This window comes from Acomys minous, assembly GCF_964271855.1.
Source record: "Acomys minous genome assembly, chromosome: 12".
Classification (NCBI taxonomy): Eukaryota; Metazoa; Chordata; class Mammalia; order Rodentia; family Muridae; genus Acomys; species Acomys minous.
This window is the reverse complement of record NC_140493.1, coordinates 53,749,353-53,771,701: the sequence shown is the minus strand read 5'-3', so window position 1 is coordinate 53,771,701 and position 22,349 is coordinate 53,749,353. Positions and strand designations below refer to the sequence as shown.

Genomic DNA, 22,349 nt, shown 5'->3' with positions numbered 1-22,349 from the left:
AAGTCAAGGGACTGGAAAGAATAATTAAGATCACTGGTTGCTCTACCAGAGGACCCCAATTCAATTCCCAGCATTCACATGGTGGTTCAACACCATCTGTAACTCCAGTGAGAGGGTATCTGAGGCTTTCTTCTGGCCTTTGTGTACACCAAGCATTCATGTTGTGCGTAGACTTTGGTGAAGGCAAAACACCACTCACATGAAATAAGAGCAATTTTTAAAATATGCCAAGTCAGTACCAATTTTATTTCAAGTCAGTGGTTCTTTAGCAATAGAACATTACTGTCATAATCGATAAGATAAATAAGGGTATTGGCTGCATTATTTCTGGGTCTATAGTATGTGATTGACCAACAACTCAAAACAAGATAAGCCAATCCATGGGGTTTTTATTGGCTAGCCTATGGTGTCTAACACAGGTACTTATTTTTTTAAATATTGCTTATTTACTCATCCATAAAATATCAAAACTATAAACTAACATATTTCTATACTATATATAGTCAAAACATCTAACAGAAGAGAAAGAATACTAAATCATTTTTGAGCCTATTTTATGTGTTCAGAGAGATGCACACTTAGTACACCTCCAAGATGCATACACAACAGAAGCTAAGTATTCATTGATTTCTTGTTATGGGTTTTATACTGTTCCAGTGCTTTGAATAAACGTATTAGCTCAGTAAATCTCCACAACGATCTTGAGAAGTGGGAATTAATCATAGAATAGGAATTCTTAGTCATTGCCCCATATCACATCTCTAGTAATAAAGCTAGGGTTCGAGAATAGTACTTCTGCTCCAGAGTATAGGAGCAAGGGGAAAATTCAACGATTAATTTAGTAGAAGCTAAATAAATTTCTTGGAGCTGGAAGGATAAAAGGTATATGGAGGCTTGAGAAAAATGATTTAAAAGAATGACAGAAGAAAATTAATTTCTGATTAAGGAAAGAAAGAGCATGAAATGAAAATATTATGAATAAAGAAATAGAAGAGAGCCCAGTATGAGGGATGTTCTTTCTGAAGTATGCTAACATATGGGCCAAATGTTCATTTTATGGAAGCATGGGAAAGAAACTCAGCAGACACATAGAGTGAAGTTGAAATAGCGAGTCCAGAACACAAAACACAATGCATGGAGCAATACTAGAGGAAGAGCCATTTTACAAATCATGGCCACCTCACTCTTGGAGTGCCACTCTAAACAGGCCTTCAGTGGTTTCTGGTAGTATTTTAGGACCATAATCAGTTTCTTTTTTCAATTTTTGTTTCCCATTTCCAAAACTGCCTCTTCTCCTGAAAACACTCTTTGCTCTGAAGTGCATCTCTTTCAAACTCTTCCCCTCTATTGCAGTTTCCTCAATTCTACTGTGATGCTTTCCTCTGTGCACCATAGGTGAGGTGGCAAATCTCACCAAACTTGGAGATGCTCACAAAGCAACTTCCCGGACTCTTCATTTTCTCTTTCATTTCAACTCAGAGTATTACTAGAATAATTTAAAATGCAGACGAAGCCATTTACTCTTCATCTTAAAATCATCTGATATTTTCATTTGTTATATATTGAAATCTCGCTACTATCATGCTATCCTGGGACATTTGTGACCTGTTTGCTCATTACTTTCTCAAACTCCTCCCCCTATCCTTTGCACTCTAACACATCTTGAAGCCAGTAATCTCTTATTCCTAAGCATCTGATAGCTCTTACTGAGTCTGTTATTCTCAGTCCATCCCTTAGTGAATCATTATTTGGTTCAGGGTTTTCTGATCTTCCTGGGTAGAACTTGAGGTTCTCCATTCTCTTTGTTTCACTGGGATAGCACACCATATTGCTATTGATACTTTTATTCTTTATATACTTCTCCCACATACCATATGTTCACAATAATAGAGGCATTATTCCATTAATCTCAGGGTTCATGATGCCTTTTGTTGCTTGGAACCGTAAGTGATAAGTAAACCCTGCTCGTGAAGGATGAAGGAAATAGAATCAAATATTTACTTGCAATTTTCTTTTATATGATTGGAAATGATTTTTTAAAACTAAGCAAAATAGCAATGAACAGTATTAAATGCGACGTTTCCCTTAAGACTCCAGGCAGTATGTAGGAGTTGAGAATATTAGATAATGAGTCGTCGGCATCAAATATATAGATTTAGGAATCACTGGAATAACAGAAAGAAGGTGTGGCAAGAATTTAAAGAGGGAAGGACAGACCAACACCTAATGCTGCACTTAGGGAGCAAAAGAGGATGAGAGACTTCACTAAAGGTAAGATGCCCATTTTCCCTCTCCATGGATGTCCAGTTTGGAAGGAACAGATAAGTAAAGGAAGCAGCTGGAAAGCATGAAAGGACACGGGACTGAGCTAAAGCAAGAGTCATGGGCTGCACTGGAGTCAGTTGCAACACTGTAGGGTTGAAGGGTGGTGCATGAGAAGAATTCAAATAAATTCAAAGGAAAAAGACATAGAAGTTGGATAAATAATGTAAGAGAATGATAGCCATATATATAGTTGAAACAAAATGTATAGAAAAATAAAATGTCGCAGCCTCTTTTAAACAACACAAGTCCTTTCTGACTGTGCGACCTGCACAGACGGCCCGGGGCATAATGCTTAGTAGCTGTGACCAGGCAAAGTATCCTTTATGTCTTTCCAATTGGAGCCATCCTTGCTTGAGTTTTATGGAGATTTGTGAATACAGGTAGAGCTCCGTGTATTTATGCATACAGCGTGGTTAGCTTAGAAAATAAGTGGCCCAGCAAGATACGCGGTGTCATCATGAGACTGTGAACACTAAGGTGAGGCAATGCTGAGCACCCGTGATATTCTGAAAATCACGAAGTGAAGGGACAGAAGGCTGACACCCATCACACGTCCTCCGATGGCGTTCAGCTCCAACTGCATCTACTTTACAAGTATTTAAATGATGACACAGATAAGAGACAGGTTAGGAAAAAAGAACGCCCTGGTCCTTTTTATGTTTTATCAAGAAAGATGGAAATAGGCTCAGAGTAACAGTAAAATTATAGGAGAAATATTTAACTAGAGATCATAAAGTACCAGGATGAATCTCTAGAGATTTCTTTATGAATCAATTAGATTCATATCTCATGCTAAGTGCAATCAAATCAGTTCTTCTGTATAAACCAACTGCAGTGCAAAGTGGAAGTCCTACTCTGTGTTAAGCATCATCTTATTAAGGCATCACAATGACCTCTAGCACGTTGTTCTGTGAGGGAGTAAATAAAGAGCAGATATACAAATCCTGGACAGATTTGCACTTTTTCATCTATGATATGATGATGATGATGATGATGATGATGATGATGATGATGAAGAAGAAGAAGAAGAAATAATAATAATAATAATAATAATAATAATAATAGTAGTAGTAATAGTAATAATAATAATAATAATAATAATAATAATAATAATAATAATAATATGCAAGACACCAGGTTTCAAGTCTGAGTGAGGCAAATTTCCTGCTCACAAGGAGTTTGGAATCCAGCCATCAAAAAAGAAAGTAAAATAATAACTATCTTGGTAAGTGTTCTATTGCTGTGAAAAGACACCATGACCAAGGCAGCTCTTATAAAAGAAAGCCATTAATTGGAATTTGTTGACAGATTCAGAGATATAGTCCATTTTCATCAGAACAGAGAGCCTAGCATCATACAAGCAGACATAGTGCTGGAGGAAAAGCTGGGAGTTCTACATCTGGATCGACAAGCAGAAGGAAAAGTGAGACACTGGGCCTGGCTTACTGCAATAGTGAGCATCACATTCTAATGGCTGGGAAGAAGAGGGCAACCAAGGATCCGTGTGGAAACTAGGACTCCTAAGATGAGCCTTTTAAAGTTAATAGATATTTGAGGACAGAATGGAAAAATTGTGTTTTCAGCAGAGGAAACTATACGCATAAAGACAAAAAGTCCTGGAAGAACAACCCTGCCAGGGACCTACCAGTGGCTCCTTGAGACCAATGAAGGAAAAAAGGGCTGGGAAAGTTCTTTATCTGGTCTATTGAAGGGGCTAGACAGGATTTACAGGCTAGGAAAAATCACCAGCAGGTTGCAAGGCTTAAACTATATTGCAACAAGATCTATGAATATCACTTTATCTTCAATATAAGAAAATAATTGAAAGGCAGGGTCAAAGACATTTGTTAGCTGATATCTGCAGCAATGTGAGTCATCAAGCAGAGAGGTTCTCAAAATAAACGGCAGTGAGGAAGGGAAGGCATTAGTCCATTTGGAATAGGATTAATGGACATACTGTGAATAGATGGGCAGAAAAAGAAAGAAACAGTTCAAAGGCAAGACTTGGACTATTGGAAAAGAAAGTGATACTGCATTTGTGCGCCATTTAATTTATAATCTTCAGCCTCAGTTTATACATTTGTCCAAGAGATTATAATAGCAATGCCTTTGTTCAAAAGTAATTAAGATTAGTAAAAAAAAACAATTAAAGCACATTCCAGAGTATTGGGTACTTGGAGACAATAACCCTGAGTGAACACTATTCTTCATTCAGAGTGTACTGTATGTTAAGAAAGACAATAAATAGACCACAACAGATTCCAACTAGGGCAAACTTGCATTGCATATTAGCTATTTAGAGTCTGCACAGGCACAGTCAAGAATTTAGATTTAAGGCTCAAAAGAAACAACCGTGCTATAAGGACAGAGGTCTGAGCAAGTAGCATGTAGATCCTCATGATGGCCCACAAACGGACACACACAGAATGCTGTGGTAGAGTAAAGAAACCTGAAAGTAGCCAGAGTTGTAGGGATAAACAACTGTGAAGACAGAAGGAAATACCCTAGTGTAAGCAGGAAAGCCAGGAGGAGACTGTTTGAATAGTGATCAAGAGAAATCATAAAGATAAGCACTGAAAAATACTCAAATGCTGGGAGTGCAAACTCCATAAAGCACTGACGGAAATGAGTGATGCTATAGGAAGATTGTAGGACCCGTATGGAGAAAGAGCTTGGAGGAGCAGCCATAGACAAGCCTGATGATGAAAGAGAACAGGTGACATGGAGAAGTGAGGCGAGGCATTTTTTTTTGTTGCGTTTATTTGCCTTTGCTTCTGAAGACAGAGGAATCAAAGCCCTTTAAGTCCTGTGAGAAAGAGCCCATAGAACACAAGGAATTATTTGTACATTGTTAGAACAAGACATAGCTGTCCATTGAAGAAAACAGCGGAGAAAGATAATGAATGGGGCGATGAGAGAGTTAAATTCAATCAGTGGTTAGTAAAATCATAAATTACTGGACATCTGAATCTGTTACTGCCATGTAAACACTCACTTTCCAGTAGGTCTATCCTGGACTCATTCCCACTAAACCGCATTTGGATGAGCCAGTGTGTTCTCCACAAGCTAAGCTGGTCCTGTCCTTGAGGCTGTTTCTTTTCAGATGCAGTAGGAATCACAATTAGTACAGTTTCACACGTAGCTCTCTACTCACTTCTCTGATGCAAGAGCCTTAAGGCTAGACTGACGCAGACTGGGTGCATTACCACTGGGACCTGCTCTCTTTAATGGCTAAAAAAATTCCATCTGAAGCCCTAACTCCAAATCAATAGAAGCCTCGCCAAACTGAAAAATCAAACAAAAGCTCACCCAAATGCCCCCACCCCACCCGCCATGCCCCATGCCTTGTAAGCTACTTCCCCAGCGGATATATCAGGTGTTGAGCCTCTTCTCTCTTTAACTCAGATGTCTCGGCTCTTTCCACTTGGTCTCTGAAGAACTCAGGAAACCCACTTAAAAGAAATTAGACCTGGAATAAAAGCCCCCACAGTTCTTGACTTTGCTGCTGACTTCATCTCAAAACTACGCAGCGCCAGGACACGTAAATGCTCTTAATAAAGCAAGTTAGCTTCAAGAGCGCTTCACTCCTTGTTCACAGGCGAGCACAGTCTGTGTGTTTACCTCGCCGCAAGCACTGAGCGCACTAGAGAAATAAACCAAAAACCTTTCTCTATCAGGGCATCACTCTCACACATCAGCACCACAGGATGTCTGTTTTATTCCTGAGGGAAATGCTTCAGATTTTTGTGTCAGTCACTCAAAATCCAGGGCAGGCTCAAAAACGGAAGGGTGAGAAACCACTGTGGTCGGCCATGTCTTTTAAACTGATGAGTAACAACAGTCTCTATTGCCGGCTGCTCCCGGTCTGCACCCACTTCCTCAGAATAATGCTCAAGATAATATTGAATTGCACTAGGCTTATTTTCCCCATCATTATCATATTTCTAAATAGACAAATCTCTCTGTGTATACATACTATAAGTTTGAAAATCACTCATGATTTTAAAACAATGTTTCAAATAATTACTACTCAAGTACTAGAAGGAAACATTTTCTTACAAATTTCTGGGCTATGAGAGCATTAATTTACCTCAAATTAATATTAGTGGTCATTGAGAATGTCTTAAAAGCATTGAGAAAAGAAACAGTAACTTTGCAAATGTCCATTATCAAATAATCCTGCTATCTATATAAGGTAAGCTATTATTATCTGAATCCCATTTGTTCAGTAAGGCCGCCTTTTTACTGACCTAAACTGGCCCAAATATGTTCTTTTAAATTAAAAGTACAGAATCCAGGTATTTTGTAACAATAAGAAGTGTATTTTTTCAGAAACATTCAGATTCTTTTCATAAAAGCACCTTGAAAAATAATGGCCAGCAAGCACAGAATTCACAAAGAAGCATTCCCTAAACAGAAATTAAATGTCAGCACTGCGAGGTAAAACAGCTTGGTAAATGGTCCCATATTAGTGCTGTGGGAAATACAATGCATAAAAGCCTGTGGAGCAAGCAGTGATTTTTATTGTGTACTGGCTAGCCAATCGTATATGTGTTTGACATGTTTACAGTCATCATAAAGATGTGAATGTATTTTATCTCAACAATGTGTTTGTTTTCAGCATTTACTCCACTCTCAATCTACTGTAACACAGAACTGTTTCTTTAGTAACTGCTTCACCTTCTAAAGGTGGGGCGGCTTTGTAGGCTCTCCTGGACTGTGGAGACTTTTGGAAAGCCTTCAGATTTTCTCTTAAAACACTCCCCACACCTTTTTATCCCAGTTTAAGAAGCACTGTTAACCCATTCTCCCAGACTTCTCTCACCTAGAGTCCCAATAGGATGTCCTCCCCTCTATCCCACTTTCCTGCTAAGTAAAGATTTTCATGGGACATGCCCCTTGGGCTAGTGTCCAGATATAAGTGAGTATATACCATTTGACCCTTTCTGCTTCTGGGTTAACTCACTCATTATGATCATTTCTAGTTCAATCCATTTGTCCACACATTTTGGAAATTCCTTGTTTTTAATAGCTGAGTAGTATTCCATAGTGTAAATGTACCACGGTTTCTTTATCCAGTCTTCTACTGAGGCTGTTTCCATGTTCTGGCTATTATGAATAAGGCCGCTATAAACATGGTTGAGCATATGTCCCTGTTGTGTGCTGGAGCATCTTCTGGGTATATTCCAAGGAGTGGAATAGTCTTGAGGAAGCCCTATTCCCAGTTTTCTGAGATAGTGACAGATAGATTTCCAAAGCGGTCCCCTTGATGGGGAGGCTTGGTGGCACTTAGAGGAAGGATAGCAGGCTTTCAAGAAGAGACTTTGTACCCTATGAGCATATACAGGGGGAGGAGGTCCCCTTCAGTCACAGTCATAGAGGAAAGGAGTAAGGGGGAAATGGAAGGGAGGGAGGAATGGGATGATACAAGGGATGGGATAACTATTGAGATGTAATATGAATGAATTAATAACAAAAATAAAAGTAAATAAAAGAAAAAAAGAAGCACTGTCAAAACATGCCAACTTAGTCTTCCTTCAGTGGCTCACACCACACTGTTTGTCTGGTCTTTCTGACAGTGCCAGTTACAGAGCCATCTGTCCACTTGTGCTGGCATCAGGGATGTATTAACCTTATAGTATGTAATGTTGCTGGGTCTTTTCTGTGTGCCAAGCATGGTGCTAAGGAGCTGCCATATGCCATAGCTACTAAAGAATAGAGGCTTAACTAAAGAATTTGAGGCTTAGCAGCTTCAAGGTCCTCAAAAACTAGAAGAGCAAGAAATCTAATTCTAGTATGTAATCACAGCCTTTGACCCACAACCTCATGTTCTTTCCCATGTTAACAGTGTGCTGAATATGAGACAAAGACAGAGTAGGCTGTGTTTGTCCAAGAAAATGACACCTTTCCCTATGTACATGGCAGTTTAATGTAGTAATTCTACCACAAAAAGTACATTGACTATCTCCTTAAATATTTTAGTGACAAATTTCAAATTGAGAAACTGACAATGAGCAAAGTTTCATCCTATGAACCTCACATTCTATTAGGAAATGGAATACGAAAATAAAAAGTAAACACAAATACTATTGCAAAATGTAATACACAAGATTTTGAAGTAAATTTGTGACTATAAGGGGAATACGAAAAGGATGAGGTAGACTAGTGATTTTTTAAACTGACGGTTTTTAAAGTATCCTGAAATTCTGATTCTGCATGCAGACATGAAAAAAAAAAATCAATGCTTGGAACTCAGCCAAGTCTTTCTTACAGCTGCAACATTAAGACAGCAGGTTGACCCACAGAGGTCATTTGGCTTTTAAGCAAAGAAGTGTGGCATTAGTAACACCAATCAGTTTTATTTCTTAAGCTTTATTAACATTCATTCTAAAAGGAAATGTCTTGAGTGTTCTAATTAAGAGCTGAAACCCTCCCCCATGCTGGCATAGGGACCGTTAGGTAGAGTGATGGCTAAGAGAAGTTGTGATGACTGATCTTCTGCCCAAATGTTGTGTTGGCACTTGTGAAAGAAAGGGAAACAATTTCCCAACCTGGGGACCAGAAGTTACCTTTGTAGGGGAGATGAGACATGATGCTGCTCTGACTGGCTTAGACACTGGTTTTATCCTTCATAAGTGGAGCCCAAGCTCCATTATTTTCTAAATGGAAGTAATCATAGTACTTTCCTATGTGCTGTTGTAGAAATTAAATAAACTAACATATATGAAGTATTTCCAGCGAAGCCTGAAGCACAGTAAGTAATGTGTTTCCTATAAATTCCTTTGACTTCTCCAGTATTTATTCTGTTCTGAGGACTGACATGGGCACTTTTGTCACTACTTTTCTCCCAACAATATCCATAGAAGAGAGACAAAATTTCTGTCACCATTTTACTGAAGAGAAAGAGGAAAACTAGAAATAGTAATGACCTGGGTCTAATAACTACTAAGTACTCTGGCAAGGATGCTAACGCAGAACGGCTGCTGTGGACTAGGTGAGGCTTTTCAGCTGGCAAATTAGGCAAGCTTGATAGGGAAGCTGATCTCCTGGTTTGCTAAGAACCAGGATGTCGCAACCCTAATCCCACATCCATCAATTGGAAATCTGTCTTTTCCAAGGCCTCACTGCTGACCTAATAATTCTTGGGTCTCTTCCTCTTTATAAAAGTAGATCCCGTGTTTGTTAAAAGCAAGTGCAGCCATGACAACATGTAGAACTTTCTAGAAAATGAATGATAAAAATTAAAGTTTAAACTTTGGTACCAGAGCTAAAATATGCAATTTTTAATCCATATCACAGACCCATAACTTATTAGATAATAATATACCCAGTAATTCTTCATTTTCACAGATTAACAAACTATCCCTTGAAAAACTTTGAAGGGTCAGCATAAATTGTCTGATCAACCATCTCTCTTTTTGACAGAAAATACTCTATTTTTTTCTAATTTTAACTTGTAATTTCAAGCACTTTTGTGCCAATTAAAATTTGTTTTAGGAAAAAAAAACAAAATAAAATTTGTTTTAGGGTAGAGCTAAAAATATGCCCAAAATATTACTCCTGCTGTCAGAATTTTATATACCAGAGAAGAAAGGAGACACAGTACAATAGTGATATGTGTGACCACAGCATCTCCAACCCATCTCCTGAAACACGGTGGAGGCAGTAAGGCTAAACAAAGCATCAGTGAGCCCTTTCCCCACTCATTTCCTGAATATTTACTGTACCTACTTCAAGAATTCTTCTACTTACTTAATACAAGTAGGGTAGGGTTGGATTCATCATTCTAGGGGGGAAAGGAGTTGTTCTAGGAAGGAAAAGGAGCCATGAATAAGGAGTCAGGTGAATGCAAGAACATGATGGGCATGGAGCGTTGCTACCATCAAAAATAAGAGGAAGGCAATGGAACAGGAGTGAGTACAGCTTGGGGAAGGGCTAGCACTCATCTTTCTCTCCAGAAATAATAACTTATTTGGGTCTCCTTTTACCCACAAAATGAAGAAAATGGATACCTTCCAAATACTCTAAAGCTTACATATTCAACAAAGTACATAGTGCTGTGTTTAAGATATATTGAGCATTGCTACTATCAAAGAGGTATTATTTGGTTAATTTCTATGTCTCGATTATAGTAAAAAAAAAATCTTACCAATCTAATGTTCATTTATCTGTTACTTAATAAGCATGCTACTTATGATGGTTCGTTGTATACATTAGCTCATTTATTCTTATTTGGTTTTTGAGATAGGGTTCTTTTATGTGATAGAGGCTGACCTGGGGCTTATGATCCTCCATGTTTCTGGGCAGACAGATGTGTGCCACCCTGTCTGTCTTATTGACAACATTCCATACTTCCTTCAGTTTCCCAGGAAAGTAATGAAGCTTCAAGGAGTAAAATGGTTTGTTCCCCGTCATGCCAATATGGATAGAACTAGAAATAGACTCCAACTCTGTCTTAATACCCTGTCCATTTAGTCTCTATATAATCCTCAAGACAACCTGGACCATACGCTTCGAAGAGGACTTTGTGGTGTTCAAATCTCTGCCAAAAGCCTAGATAGCATACCTAGGCCTCCCAAGCACTGCTTTGCCAAGTAGAAACTCAAATGTGTTTCTAGTCAAATAGATAAGAAGACAAATGCAAAACACTCACTTAGCATATTGGGGTCAATACAATGATAAAGCGGTCAACCGTTGCCAAGGACGCAGATCCTATGACAGGGCAGCGAATATAGATATCCTTATACAGGAAGAATGTATGCATGATACTTTGGGATTTCATATCTTCTTTATGATTAATCACCATGCATACAACTCCACATACCAAAACTCAAAAAGAGCTCCAAGTAACACCGGGTGGGAACTTAAATTAATAAGCAAGTCTTGATCTTGAATAAGGTGCGTAGCACATTAGAGAGCTAATACAACCCAGGTGTGGTGATGCGTGTCTGTAATCCCATCATCACTTGGGAAGTGAAGGCAAGATATAGAAAGTTAAAGGCGAGCCTGGGCTACGTGTGACTCTACTAAAAATTAATAAAAGAAAAAAATCCAAAATCATGAAAAAACTTTTGAGTGTGTGATTTATTGAAGGCATGAGACATAGCCAGCCTCCAGTTTGTCTCTATTCTTCCATGCCAACAGGAAAATTAGCTCGGTAGCTCATGACAGGTCCCACCAAGGTACAGACTATCTGCCCTGAGTGAAACCTGGATACGGAAGGAACTGGATGCTTTCAGGGCACTGTCTGTCCTTTGATAAAGGATGCTGTCCAAGAGTTTTTGGAGGAAATAAAACCTGAATGACTACTCTTGACCCACAAAACTCTTGACTACTTTGAAACTTTTAGTTTTCTATATAAGTTACCCCACCTTTCTTCTCCTCTGTTACTCAAACGTTCTATTTAAGACTGGTTCCCCAGCTCTGATTGGGTGAATAAATGACAACAGATTGCTGCTCTGTGTCTGACTCTACCATGTTCCCCTTGTTAGATTGTGACTCTATAGCCAGGTAAACCTGGCGAATAGACAGGGTCGGGGAAATATCGCCTTCAGAAAGAATCGTTATCTGCAGAGAAATGTTAACAGCTAGCTAGAAGCCAAAAACCCAGTGGCCCAGCCAAGACGCCTGGACATTTAGAATCTCTAAGCCTGGCTCCAAGCAGAAAAATGTCCAGTATCAGTAACCATACCCTAAAGAGCAGAGCCAAGAACACCAAAGTAAGGTGTGCGAAGCAGCCTTTCCCTGCACTTAGCAGTTTGTCAGTACCTCACCTGGATGATATGACAGACACATGGAAAGGCCAATAGCAGCCCAAAATGCACAGCAAATAAAATGCAAGCACTGCTGTATTCCGGCTCATAAAAAATAAAATCAGAATGACATTTTACTTTCTAAATTCAGACGTTATTGTAATTTGAATCTCACTGCTGCCAGCAGAGATTTTCCTTTCCCAGCATGTTTCCAAATACCCACCTCCTGTGAGCAAGAAAACATCGAAGCAACAGGAGAAGAGCCAGCCTTTCATCACGCAGCGCTCTCAAGACTAAATAATCAATCCTGAAGCTGCCATCGGACAATAGTTGCTAGCATCATGAAAAGCTCTGCATCAAGCCTAACTACAAATGTTACCTAGAATACAGTTGCTTACACTTGTAACAAAAGAACCCTGGAATAAGAAGCATTTAAAAACATGTCCCAACAGGATTTAGTAGCACAGTGAAAATAGAAATAGCCTTGTCCTGTGCCTCAGGCACGTGGCCCTGTTTAGAAATCAGAATTGATTCTTTTGTTGACTTTCTTGCTACATACAGCCGCTACCAATTCCAGCTATAAGGCCAAACTTTTTGTTTGCTTGCTCGTTTTGTTGTTTTGAAAACATTAGGGAAAATGTTTTGTCTTAAATCTTAAAGTATTTAGTAACAATAACGAAGAGTGTGGTGTCAAATATGCATGTCTTTCCATGGTAGCCCTCAATCATGAACAAATTAATGTTCTACCAACCATTATATCGTCCACAATGCAAATGAGGCAGGAATGATATGAAAAAAATATGTTCCATGGAGCATCATCTTTAACCTGCTACTTCCTATTACTAGCGTGCATCATGTGGTCCAGTTTTATACAAAGACATGTTAAGAAATTACCGTACATCCCCTATATAACAGGTACTCATCTTTCTTGCACGCTGAGAACTTTTGATGTAAGTTCGCCTTGGACATCTTCATGTGCTTCTGCCTCACATTCTTCCTGAATCAGACGTCTGTGTGAAGCCCTGTCCACTTCTCATAGGAGAGCGTTCATATTTGCATTGGATGACGTTTGGATATTTCCCTGAGGGATGGCTGGTAGTTCAGAGGAAGACTCACACTGTGTGCTGCGTGTAACTTCAGCTCTGGTGTCCTCACAATGGCAGATCTTGGAGCCCTACTGCACCTGTGGCCCTCTGAGACTTAAAGTCTGGTTTCGTTTCTTTACATGTGTATTTAGGGGGGGGAAAAAGTCTCCCCCCCTCCTCAATACCTTCTAGAACTATGGAGGGGAAAAACAATAACCTTTTTGTTGTGGGTGCTACTATCGTTATCCTATACTTTTAAATCATCGGGAGCATGTCACTTTCCCTTAATCCCTATCTCGACAAAGAGCATATTACCATATACAATTTAAAATTTCTCCACTATGAATCCCTTAAAAAGTCTTTCATGGACATGAGCCAGAATAAAACTCAAAATTTACACTGTCTACTTCCTGCCAATGTGAAGTTCTGAGTGCAACATTCAATCCCGGGTGTCAGGAGGAGTCAGGAAACCCGGGGATTTGCATTTGTGCACGGCTTCCTGTCAAGAGAGCCATAACTGGTGGAGAACGCCAAATCTGACAGAACACAGTCTCTCCCCCATGAATCACCACTCGGCTTTTACTCACTTTTATTGTACTTTAGCTGATCTTTAGATGATTCCAAGACACTTTCCTGTCTCATCATTCAACTTTTAAACGGCGCTAATGACCTCACCCTGCGGTACACAGCACCCCCCCCCCCGTTGATGATAAGTATCTTTTCAAAACTGAATGTCCAGACATATGTCAAAACACGGCAGAGCACTCTGCAGGAGGAAAACCCCAGAGCCCCTAGTCAGCACTGAAGCTTGGCTACACTCAGACTTATTTAATTACCAAGTCAGTTTATCATTCAACCAGCTCAATTAATATAACAAAAGGCAAAAGGTCACTGATCATTTTTCTGAGGGCTTAGAGCAAAACACATCCAGTTTCAGAACACTCTGTTAATATGCAGAGAGCCGAAGAACATGGATAGAGTCCAGACACACAATGTATTGCTGCCCTTTAAAGTAAGGCATTAGAATATTAAAGCCTAACTGTTTCGTATTCATTAACCAATCATCGTTTCCAGAATGAAGTGTTCTGAAAGTTAGAGTCTTCCAGCTATTAAAAAAATGCAAGAACAATAGCATTTTCCTAATTTAAAGGAACCTTACGTCATATATATTTGGTAAGAATAAACATTTACCCAGTAATGCAACCGTGCATTGAGCACTTGTAATGTGTCAGACTTCTGCACTAAGGACTCCTCCTACCCTTTTGTGCCTCAGACACGCTGCCTAAGTGTCTTCTTGATTTATGTTTCTTCAGAGGCCAAAAGCAGAACAGCAACTTTTATACTACAGGGAATCCAAAATTGGTAAAGAGTCTGCTCATAAATTAAGATTTCCTGCTGTGATGCCTGGAAAACCACTCATTAAACAAAGAGGTAAATAGTTGTTAATAGACGTTTAATGGCAAGCTTAGGCTTCACATTTTTAGCATTATCAAAGCTTTCCTATGCTTGAAAGTGAAGTATAGAACCCAAGCGTGGATCATGTGTTTTGCCCCATGTCCACACATGGCGTCTTTTCCCCCTGACTCATTCACAGAATCAAATTCCAGGTATTTTTTCTGAATCGGTCAAGAATTCCAACTAAATTCCCTAGGGAACAGAGGTATGAATCAAACTCGCCTGGCTGCCTAGGCAGACTAATAAGCTGATTTCTGACAATTAATTAAAATGTCCCCAGGTCGCATGAAACCAGAGCCTAGTAAATGATTTGCAATTAACTGGGCTGTCTCCTAAGAAATGCGAGTTCCCATTACTTCCCATGATTATTTTTGCAATTCAACTCTCCTGTTTGCTTATGTCCCTCGGAAGTAGATTGGTGTGAAGGACTCCTGTCTGCTTCGTGACGACTTTATTTTCCCTAATCAAGACACTAAATGCAAGACCCCAATTCGGGGCCAAAAGACACAGTGGGGGAGGGCAGACCCCAGGGTTACCAGTGATGTCTGGCACCACTGTCATCCTCTCCAGTTTCCAGCAAACAATAGCTATAACAAGGAGATGTCTCAGCTCAATAAATACATTAAATTTTTCATTAACTGGAAAGAAGATAAGAACTAGGATCAAGGAAGGGTGTTGGTTCAACAGCCACTGTCACCTGCGGACAGGTGGGACGTTCCTTTTCTCAGCTTCTATGAGCTCGGTTCCCTTTTCCTTATCAGCAAAATGGAAACACTGATGCTTCTCCACAGATCTCAGTGGATATTAGTGCAGATGCTCCAGGAATATAAAAGAATTTTGTTAACCCCAGAGACTTCAATAATTAGCTGCTTAAATCCTCTTACATTCTGAAGCTTAAAAAATAATTGTTTAAGTTGACTCTGTGTGTCTGTGTCTGTGTGTGTGTGTGTGTGTGTGTGTGTGTGTGTGTGTGTGTGTGTGTTGATCTCTTAAATGTGGCTAAACAAGCAAAGGAGATCCAGCCTATCCCCACTGCTGATGGACTGGATACTGGATACGGTCTCCACCCTGAACGCTGTTCCTTCAGGCACCCTGTTCCTCATTCTCTGCATGATCACAAATGTTTTTCTTTGTGGAACTGGTTCCTAAGGAAACAAAAGTGCTGTGCTATAGTCTGTCTTTGAAAGAAAGAAATAAAACCGATGTCTCTGCTAACCCCATGATTTCTCTACTCTCCATTGCAAAAAGGCATATATATGTATGTATATGTATGTGTGTGTGTGTGTGTGTATGTGTATATATATATATATATATATATGTATGTATGTATGTATGTATGTATGTATGTATACCCATGACTACACCTATTTCTCTCTTTCTCTTTTGAACACATTCCAAACAGACTTGCCTGGAAAATGTCTAAAAAATGCCATGGCTCCTGATTCCTTTGAGCTATGAGCCACCTGATAAGTGTCCTGGGAACCAGACTCTGGAAGAACAGCAACCATTCTTAGCCAGGGAGCCACCCTTCCAGCCCCTATTCCTCCAATGTCAAGAACAGCATAAAATATGCATCTCAAACACTTTAATTTTAGCTTTAGTTTACTTTGTGCCTTTCTTGAGTCCTATTGTCTCTGTGAAGTCAATTAGTATTTTTGCTATGAATCATAATGAGAATTATCCCAAATTTTTCAGAGGTTAAGATAGCATTTCATATAATTGTATGTCACTTTAAACATGTACCAACCAATAGTTTCACTGCTATAGATTAAACAAACGTAAAGGTAACAAAAATAGCAGCACATTGACATAAAACTTAAACTCCAATGTTCACAGCAGTACTAGTGATTACAATTAGTGATTAAAATTAAAATTGTAAAAATGGATGAACCTAATGTGATATATATGGATATATATTATGAAATATTATTCAGCAGTAAAAATGAATCAACATAAGCTGCATTGTGGTTCACCTTATGACTATTATGCTAAATGTGTCAAGTTGTGCACAAATGACTATGTTTCATTCATATGAAATATTCAAAAAAGGTAACTGTGTAGGAGTATCATGCAGGTTGGTCATGGTTGAAGTCTTAAGAAGGTGGAAAGAAGATAGTACATAACTGCTAAAGAGCAGTAGGTTCCTTTTGGAATACTGAGATGAATTAAAATTGATCATGGTGCTGTTTCACAGCCCTTAAAATACTAAAACCCCCCTAAATTGGACATTATAAATATATGAATTTAATTACATATAAAATAGTTTCAGTAAAACAATATACAATAATATAATTAGATAAGTCGACTATAGCATGCATCTTATAAACTTTGTGTCAAGAATGATCCTTCATTTCTGTAGCCTGGTCCTCAAACTCTAGAACTCAGCCTATTAAGGAGAAAACCATCAGTCAAACTCAGGTAGGGGTGTTTTCTATAAGGAATTGCATACACTCCTCAAAACAATCATGGTTATGTATATAAGGAAAAGCAAGGAACTCAGAGCTCAGAAGAGCTTAAATAAATGCAATTAATTAAACATAATATGGTATGCTAGATAGGATATAGGAACATGAAAGAAAACGCATGTGGGGAGCAATTAAAGTTCAATAACTCAACATTAATTCATTAGCTGAGATGAACGAGTCACATTAAGGTAAGGGAGGTCAGTGATAATGATAGAGACACGTTTGTGTGGGGTGTGTAGCAGCTCTGCATTGTCTTTGCAATTTTAAATATATTATCAGTATTTCAAAAACAAAAAGAAAAGTAGCAGGAAAATGTTAGTTAATAGCTTGAAGTCCAGTAATAATAGATATTTCTAAAGGCTAGAAGACCACAGTTAGCCTTATTTTTCTAGGCACATGCACATGCTTTGGAACTTCTTTCCTCCAGAAACTGTAATGTTAATGGTCAGGTAGAATATATAAATTCACATGATAGAAAGTTCCTGGATCCAACACTTTAAGGATGTGTAGAGGATGCTCAAATCTCATTCCTAAGGGGAAATGGAATAGACAGCGGAAGAAGTTGAAGACAGGGAGTGAGCTAGGGGAGTGAGCAGGGAGAGAAATGAGGGTGGAGACCAGACCTGGGGAGTGGAGGTAGCCAGGAGGACAGAGGGCCTGCAGAGAGAAGAGAAACCCTAGGTAGGGGCATCTCTGTGATGAGCTGGAGACGTAGAACAGGGTAGGCTCCTGGAAGGATATGGGGGTGACTCTAGCTGAGACTCCCAGTAGCAGGTCTCATGGAGATTGAAGAGGACACCCTCTAAGTAGATGCAACCCCTAGTGGAGGGAGGGGAACACTAACCCACCCACAAAAACTTCCACCCAAAATTTACCCTGCCTACAAGATGCGCAGGGCTAAAAATAGAGCCAAGACTCATAGAATGTCCAACCAACGCCTGCCCCAACCTGAGACCCACCCCATGGGAGAGAGCCAGCCCCAGAAACTATTAATGATACTCTGCTATGCTTGCAGACAGAAGCCTAGCATATGTGTCCTTTGAGAGGCTTCATCCAGCAGCAGATAGAAATAGATGCTGAGACTCACAGCCATATATTGGGCAAAGGTAGGGAGTCTTGTGGAAAAATGGGGCAGGGGGAGAATAGAAAGACCTGGAGGCGACAGGAGCTCCACAAGAAGACCAACGGAGCCAACTAACCAGGGCCCAGAGGGTCTTGCAGAGACTGAAGCCCCAACCTAGGACCATGCATGTGTTGGGTCTAGGTCCCCTACACAGATGCAGGCAACGGGCAGCTCATTGGGTCCTCTAGTAAGGGAAGCAGGGGCTGTCTCTGGCATGGACTCTGCTGCCTGCTTTTTGATCACTTCCCTCTGGCACGGCTGCCTTGCCAGGCCACAGGGGAAGAGCATAGGCTCAGTCCTTGATGTGCTCGCTTGGGTTGGCAGGGATCCCCTTTTCTGAGGAGTAGGAAAGGGAAAATAAGGGGATAAGGGAAGGAGAGGGACTGAGAGGAGAAGCGACAGGGGGCTGTGATCAGAATAAAGTGTATAAATATAAACTAATTAATTTTAAAAATGAATGCGTTTTGAGAGATGAATTCAAAATCTCTCATGAGGACTGTTTAACACTTCTTTCATGTGTTCAAATACAGTAAAGAGTAAAAGGGCTAAAGAGATGGCTCAGCTACCAAAGGATTTGCTGGGCGAGCATGCATTCCCAGCTTATACATAAGGAGGTTGTGCTTCCGTCTATTTCCGCCTTTCATTAGCCAATCAGTCTAGGTAATCCATGAGGTCCAGGTTCATTGTGAGACCTTGTTCCAAAGGAATACGGTGGGAAGATATTAAAGGGCCTATCATGGGCCTCTGACCTACACTCGCATCGCGAAGCTGATGATCCCTGATGGAGGACAGAGACCTGGCAAATCTACACCCTGCTTGCTCATTTCTATTGTCTCTGCTAGCATTCTGTCTCTTTAAAATATCGTGTTCAAATTGTGGCATTTATAATTTCCTTTGCTCCTCTTTAATAAGCTCAGAGTCCGCCTGCCTCTATCAACAATGCCTCCATGGAGCTGACACTTTCAGAGCTTGACTCCTACCTGCAGCTGTAGCAGCTCCTTTGGCAGCTGCGTCATCCTTCTGCCCTAAAAACAGAGGCCAAACACTCCGTGAAGTGTCGCATCTCTTTGTCCTCAAACAATGGCTTTGGAAATGGTTCCTATCACTTGCTAGGTGCAAACTAGTTCCAGGTCTGTTGAACAGCCTGCAGCTGGAACTTGTACACTGTACTCTGCTCACTTCGTCCACATTGTCACACATCAAACCTCAACAGGACCCCTCTTTCCAGCACACTTCGCCTTAATATTGAAAGAGAAAAAACATATTTCTTCTATTTTCATACTCTTCGCTCTCAGGACATCTAGAAAGTGTGGACTAAGGAAGTTGAAAGCTCTCAAATGAAAGCAAAGACTGAAAACTTGTTAAATGTGTAAAGTTTTACATTTAAAGAAAATCAATTATTATTTATCTATGTATGCAAAGATAATCTCTGCTATAATTATATACATTCATCACGTTTTTGGAACGCTATAATCTTCTCTCTCTCTCTCTCTCTCTCTCTCTCTCTCTCTCTCTCTCTCTCTCTCTCTGTGTGTGTGTGTGTGTGTGTGTGTGTGTGTGTGTGTGTGTGTGTGTGTGTGTTTTCCAAGACAGGCTTTCTCTGGTAAAACCTTTGGCTATCTGGAACTCACTCTGTACACCAGGCTGGCCTCAAACTCACAGAAATCCACCTCAATCTGCCTCCTGAGTGCAGAAATTAAGTCATTCACCACGGCCACCCAGCTACTATGATTTCTTTATAATACCTTAATGAGATGTTAGAATTTCATGGTGCTTTAGAGTTTCTAAGTCCCATTTCACTCATCATTTTAATTCCTCTATAACTCTGTGAAGTAAAGAAAACATAACCAGGCAGACCTTCAAATGTCAAAATGGAATAATAACTTGATTAAGGTCTTAAAGCCACTTGTAGAATCAAAGCCAGATGATCTTACTGTAAGCCCAAAGCTGACAATGCCAGCTCTCACTGAGCATCAAGGTAGGAAGAATGTGCTAAATGACACTAACCTCACAAATGTGCTAACCTCACTCCTGGGTGATCTTAGATACTGACCTCATGCCAAGCACTTCCCTACCTCTGGAGCCTTGTCTGTACTCCAGAATAGTTTAGCTCTGGGTAAAATTATGGAATTTTCCTTTAACTGTTGCAATTGTGATATAAAAAATGACCATTAGTGTGGTCTCTGGTCTAGAGTAGACTTTTCATGGTTTCTACAATTTTGCTGTATCTTTTTTGCACAATTATAATACTATAGTGGATGCTGGAAGGTTCCGTTGTCCCATTTTACAGATGGTATATGAGAAATGCTAGGATAATTTCCTACAGCTAGGGAGATGGGATCTCAACTGTCATCACAGACACCTTTGGGGGCCTGTGGTAAGTGCCTTAGCTGGAATTATCCAGCCACCGTTGAAGTGGGTGACTACTGCCTGCCTTCCATTCCAGATACTCAGTGGTCCCTTATGTCAGGACTCTTTTATCAGACAAGTTTAGAGAAAGCCCTGGAAATGTAGAAGCTTTTAAATCCTTAAAGCATGCTTCAACAAATAGCAGCAGGCATATGGTGGATAAAGGTCCTTTGGGGCATTGGGATAAACTACAGAATTTGAGTCCAGTTGCCCAAGCAAGAGTCATCTCAATCAAATTTTTGTTCATTACTCATGTGTCATATTCTTCTCCCTCAACCTGCTTTCTGGGTTCAACTTCCAAATAAACAACCTAACTGAAAGGCAATCATAGACTACATCTTGGAAAAGATAAACCTGGGTAGAAAAGGGGGAGGTAGGGTTATCTTGCTCTGTTTCCACCACGGTTTGAACTGCATTTCTCTCTGTTTCTCCGTAGGTCACCAAGATGCTGGCTGTGGTTGTAATTCTGTTTGCTCTTTTGTGGATGCCCTACAGGACTCTTGTGGTTGTCAACTCGTTTCTCCCCAGCCCTTTCCAGGAAAATTGGTTCTTGCTCTTTTGCAGAATTTGCATTTATCTCAACAGTGCCATCAACCCAGTGATTTACAACCTCATGTCTCAGAAATTCCGTGCAGCCTTCAGAAAGCTCTGCAATTGCAAGCAGAAGCCCACAGAGAAACCTGCCAACTACAGTATGGCCCTAAATTACAGTGTCATCAAGGAGTCAGACCGGTTCAGCACAGAGCTGGATGACATCACCGTTACTGACACTTATGTGTCAACCACTAAAGTGTCATTTGATGACACCTGCTTGGCTTCTGAGGTAACCTTTAGCCAGAGATGATTCACGAATGAGATGAAAATGAATCACAGCTCATGTTGAATCTGTGCTGTTACCCATGAGAGAGAAAACAGTAAATACTTACCCTGGAGACCTAGCAAGCAGACCTGGCTTTGCTGTTAGAAATTTTGACCCAGAATACTTAAACCCATGATAGTGTTTTCTTTTTTTTTTTCTCACTTTCCTGCTATCCAAACTAGAATCACAAAAATGGGGTCTATCTCTGGAGGGGATAAATGATGGAAACTAAAAGACTGTTTGCTTCCACTTAAAGTGGAGAATCACTCTCTTTCCTAGAGTAAGGACATTTACATAAAATCTAGGTATCAGTTTAAATGTTCACAACAACCATATCAAATGTGATTTCTCACACACTGTCCAAGCATCTATAAATTTGGTAATTTCACAACATGTGATTGTTATGTTTTAATTTTATATTTCATTTAACAAAGCACAGTGCTATTTCATGATTATCTGAACTGCACTTAAAAAAATCTAGAAACTCAAAATACCTCCCAAATTATAGAGATGTGTGGATTTGATTTTGAGACAAACCTAAGTTTTATCAATACTCTAGGGTTCTTAATAATGAATAGCTGGGAAGATACCAGCTAACATACAATGGATGTTCAAATGTATAGCAAGTACCGGGCTGAGTATTGAAGTACTGCTTTAATTTTTTCCCCCTCAAAACGTTTAAGGGTGAAATCCCCTTAGACCATTCTTGTTCATAAACAATTTGTCATATGAATCCTTCCAGTTGAATCAAGCTGAAAGTTCTGAAACTGTTTTTGAAGTTTAGTCGTTATTTGAAATCAGCCAAATTCTGGCTATTTTGCCTCAAAGTGAAGATGCCCCACTCCAGTGTGGGCTTTAACTTGCCTGCAAGTGTCT

General features: G+C 39.8%; 1 protein-coding gene across 1 annotated transcript in view; it reads left to right on the top strand.

Moving 5' to 3' along the window:
* Positions 1–22,349, top strand: part of TRHR (thyrotropin releasing hormone receptor) — a 41,334-nt gene that overhangs the window by 13,345 nt on the left and 5,640 nt on the right. Inside the window, exon 3 of the mRNA XM_084748952.1 lies at positions 21,051–21,437. Coding sequence (XP_084605078.1) covers positions 21,051–21,437 — 387 coding nt within the window. The remainder of the gene's footprint in view (positions 1–21,050; positions 21,438–22,349) is intronic.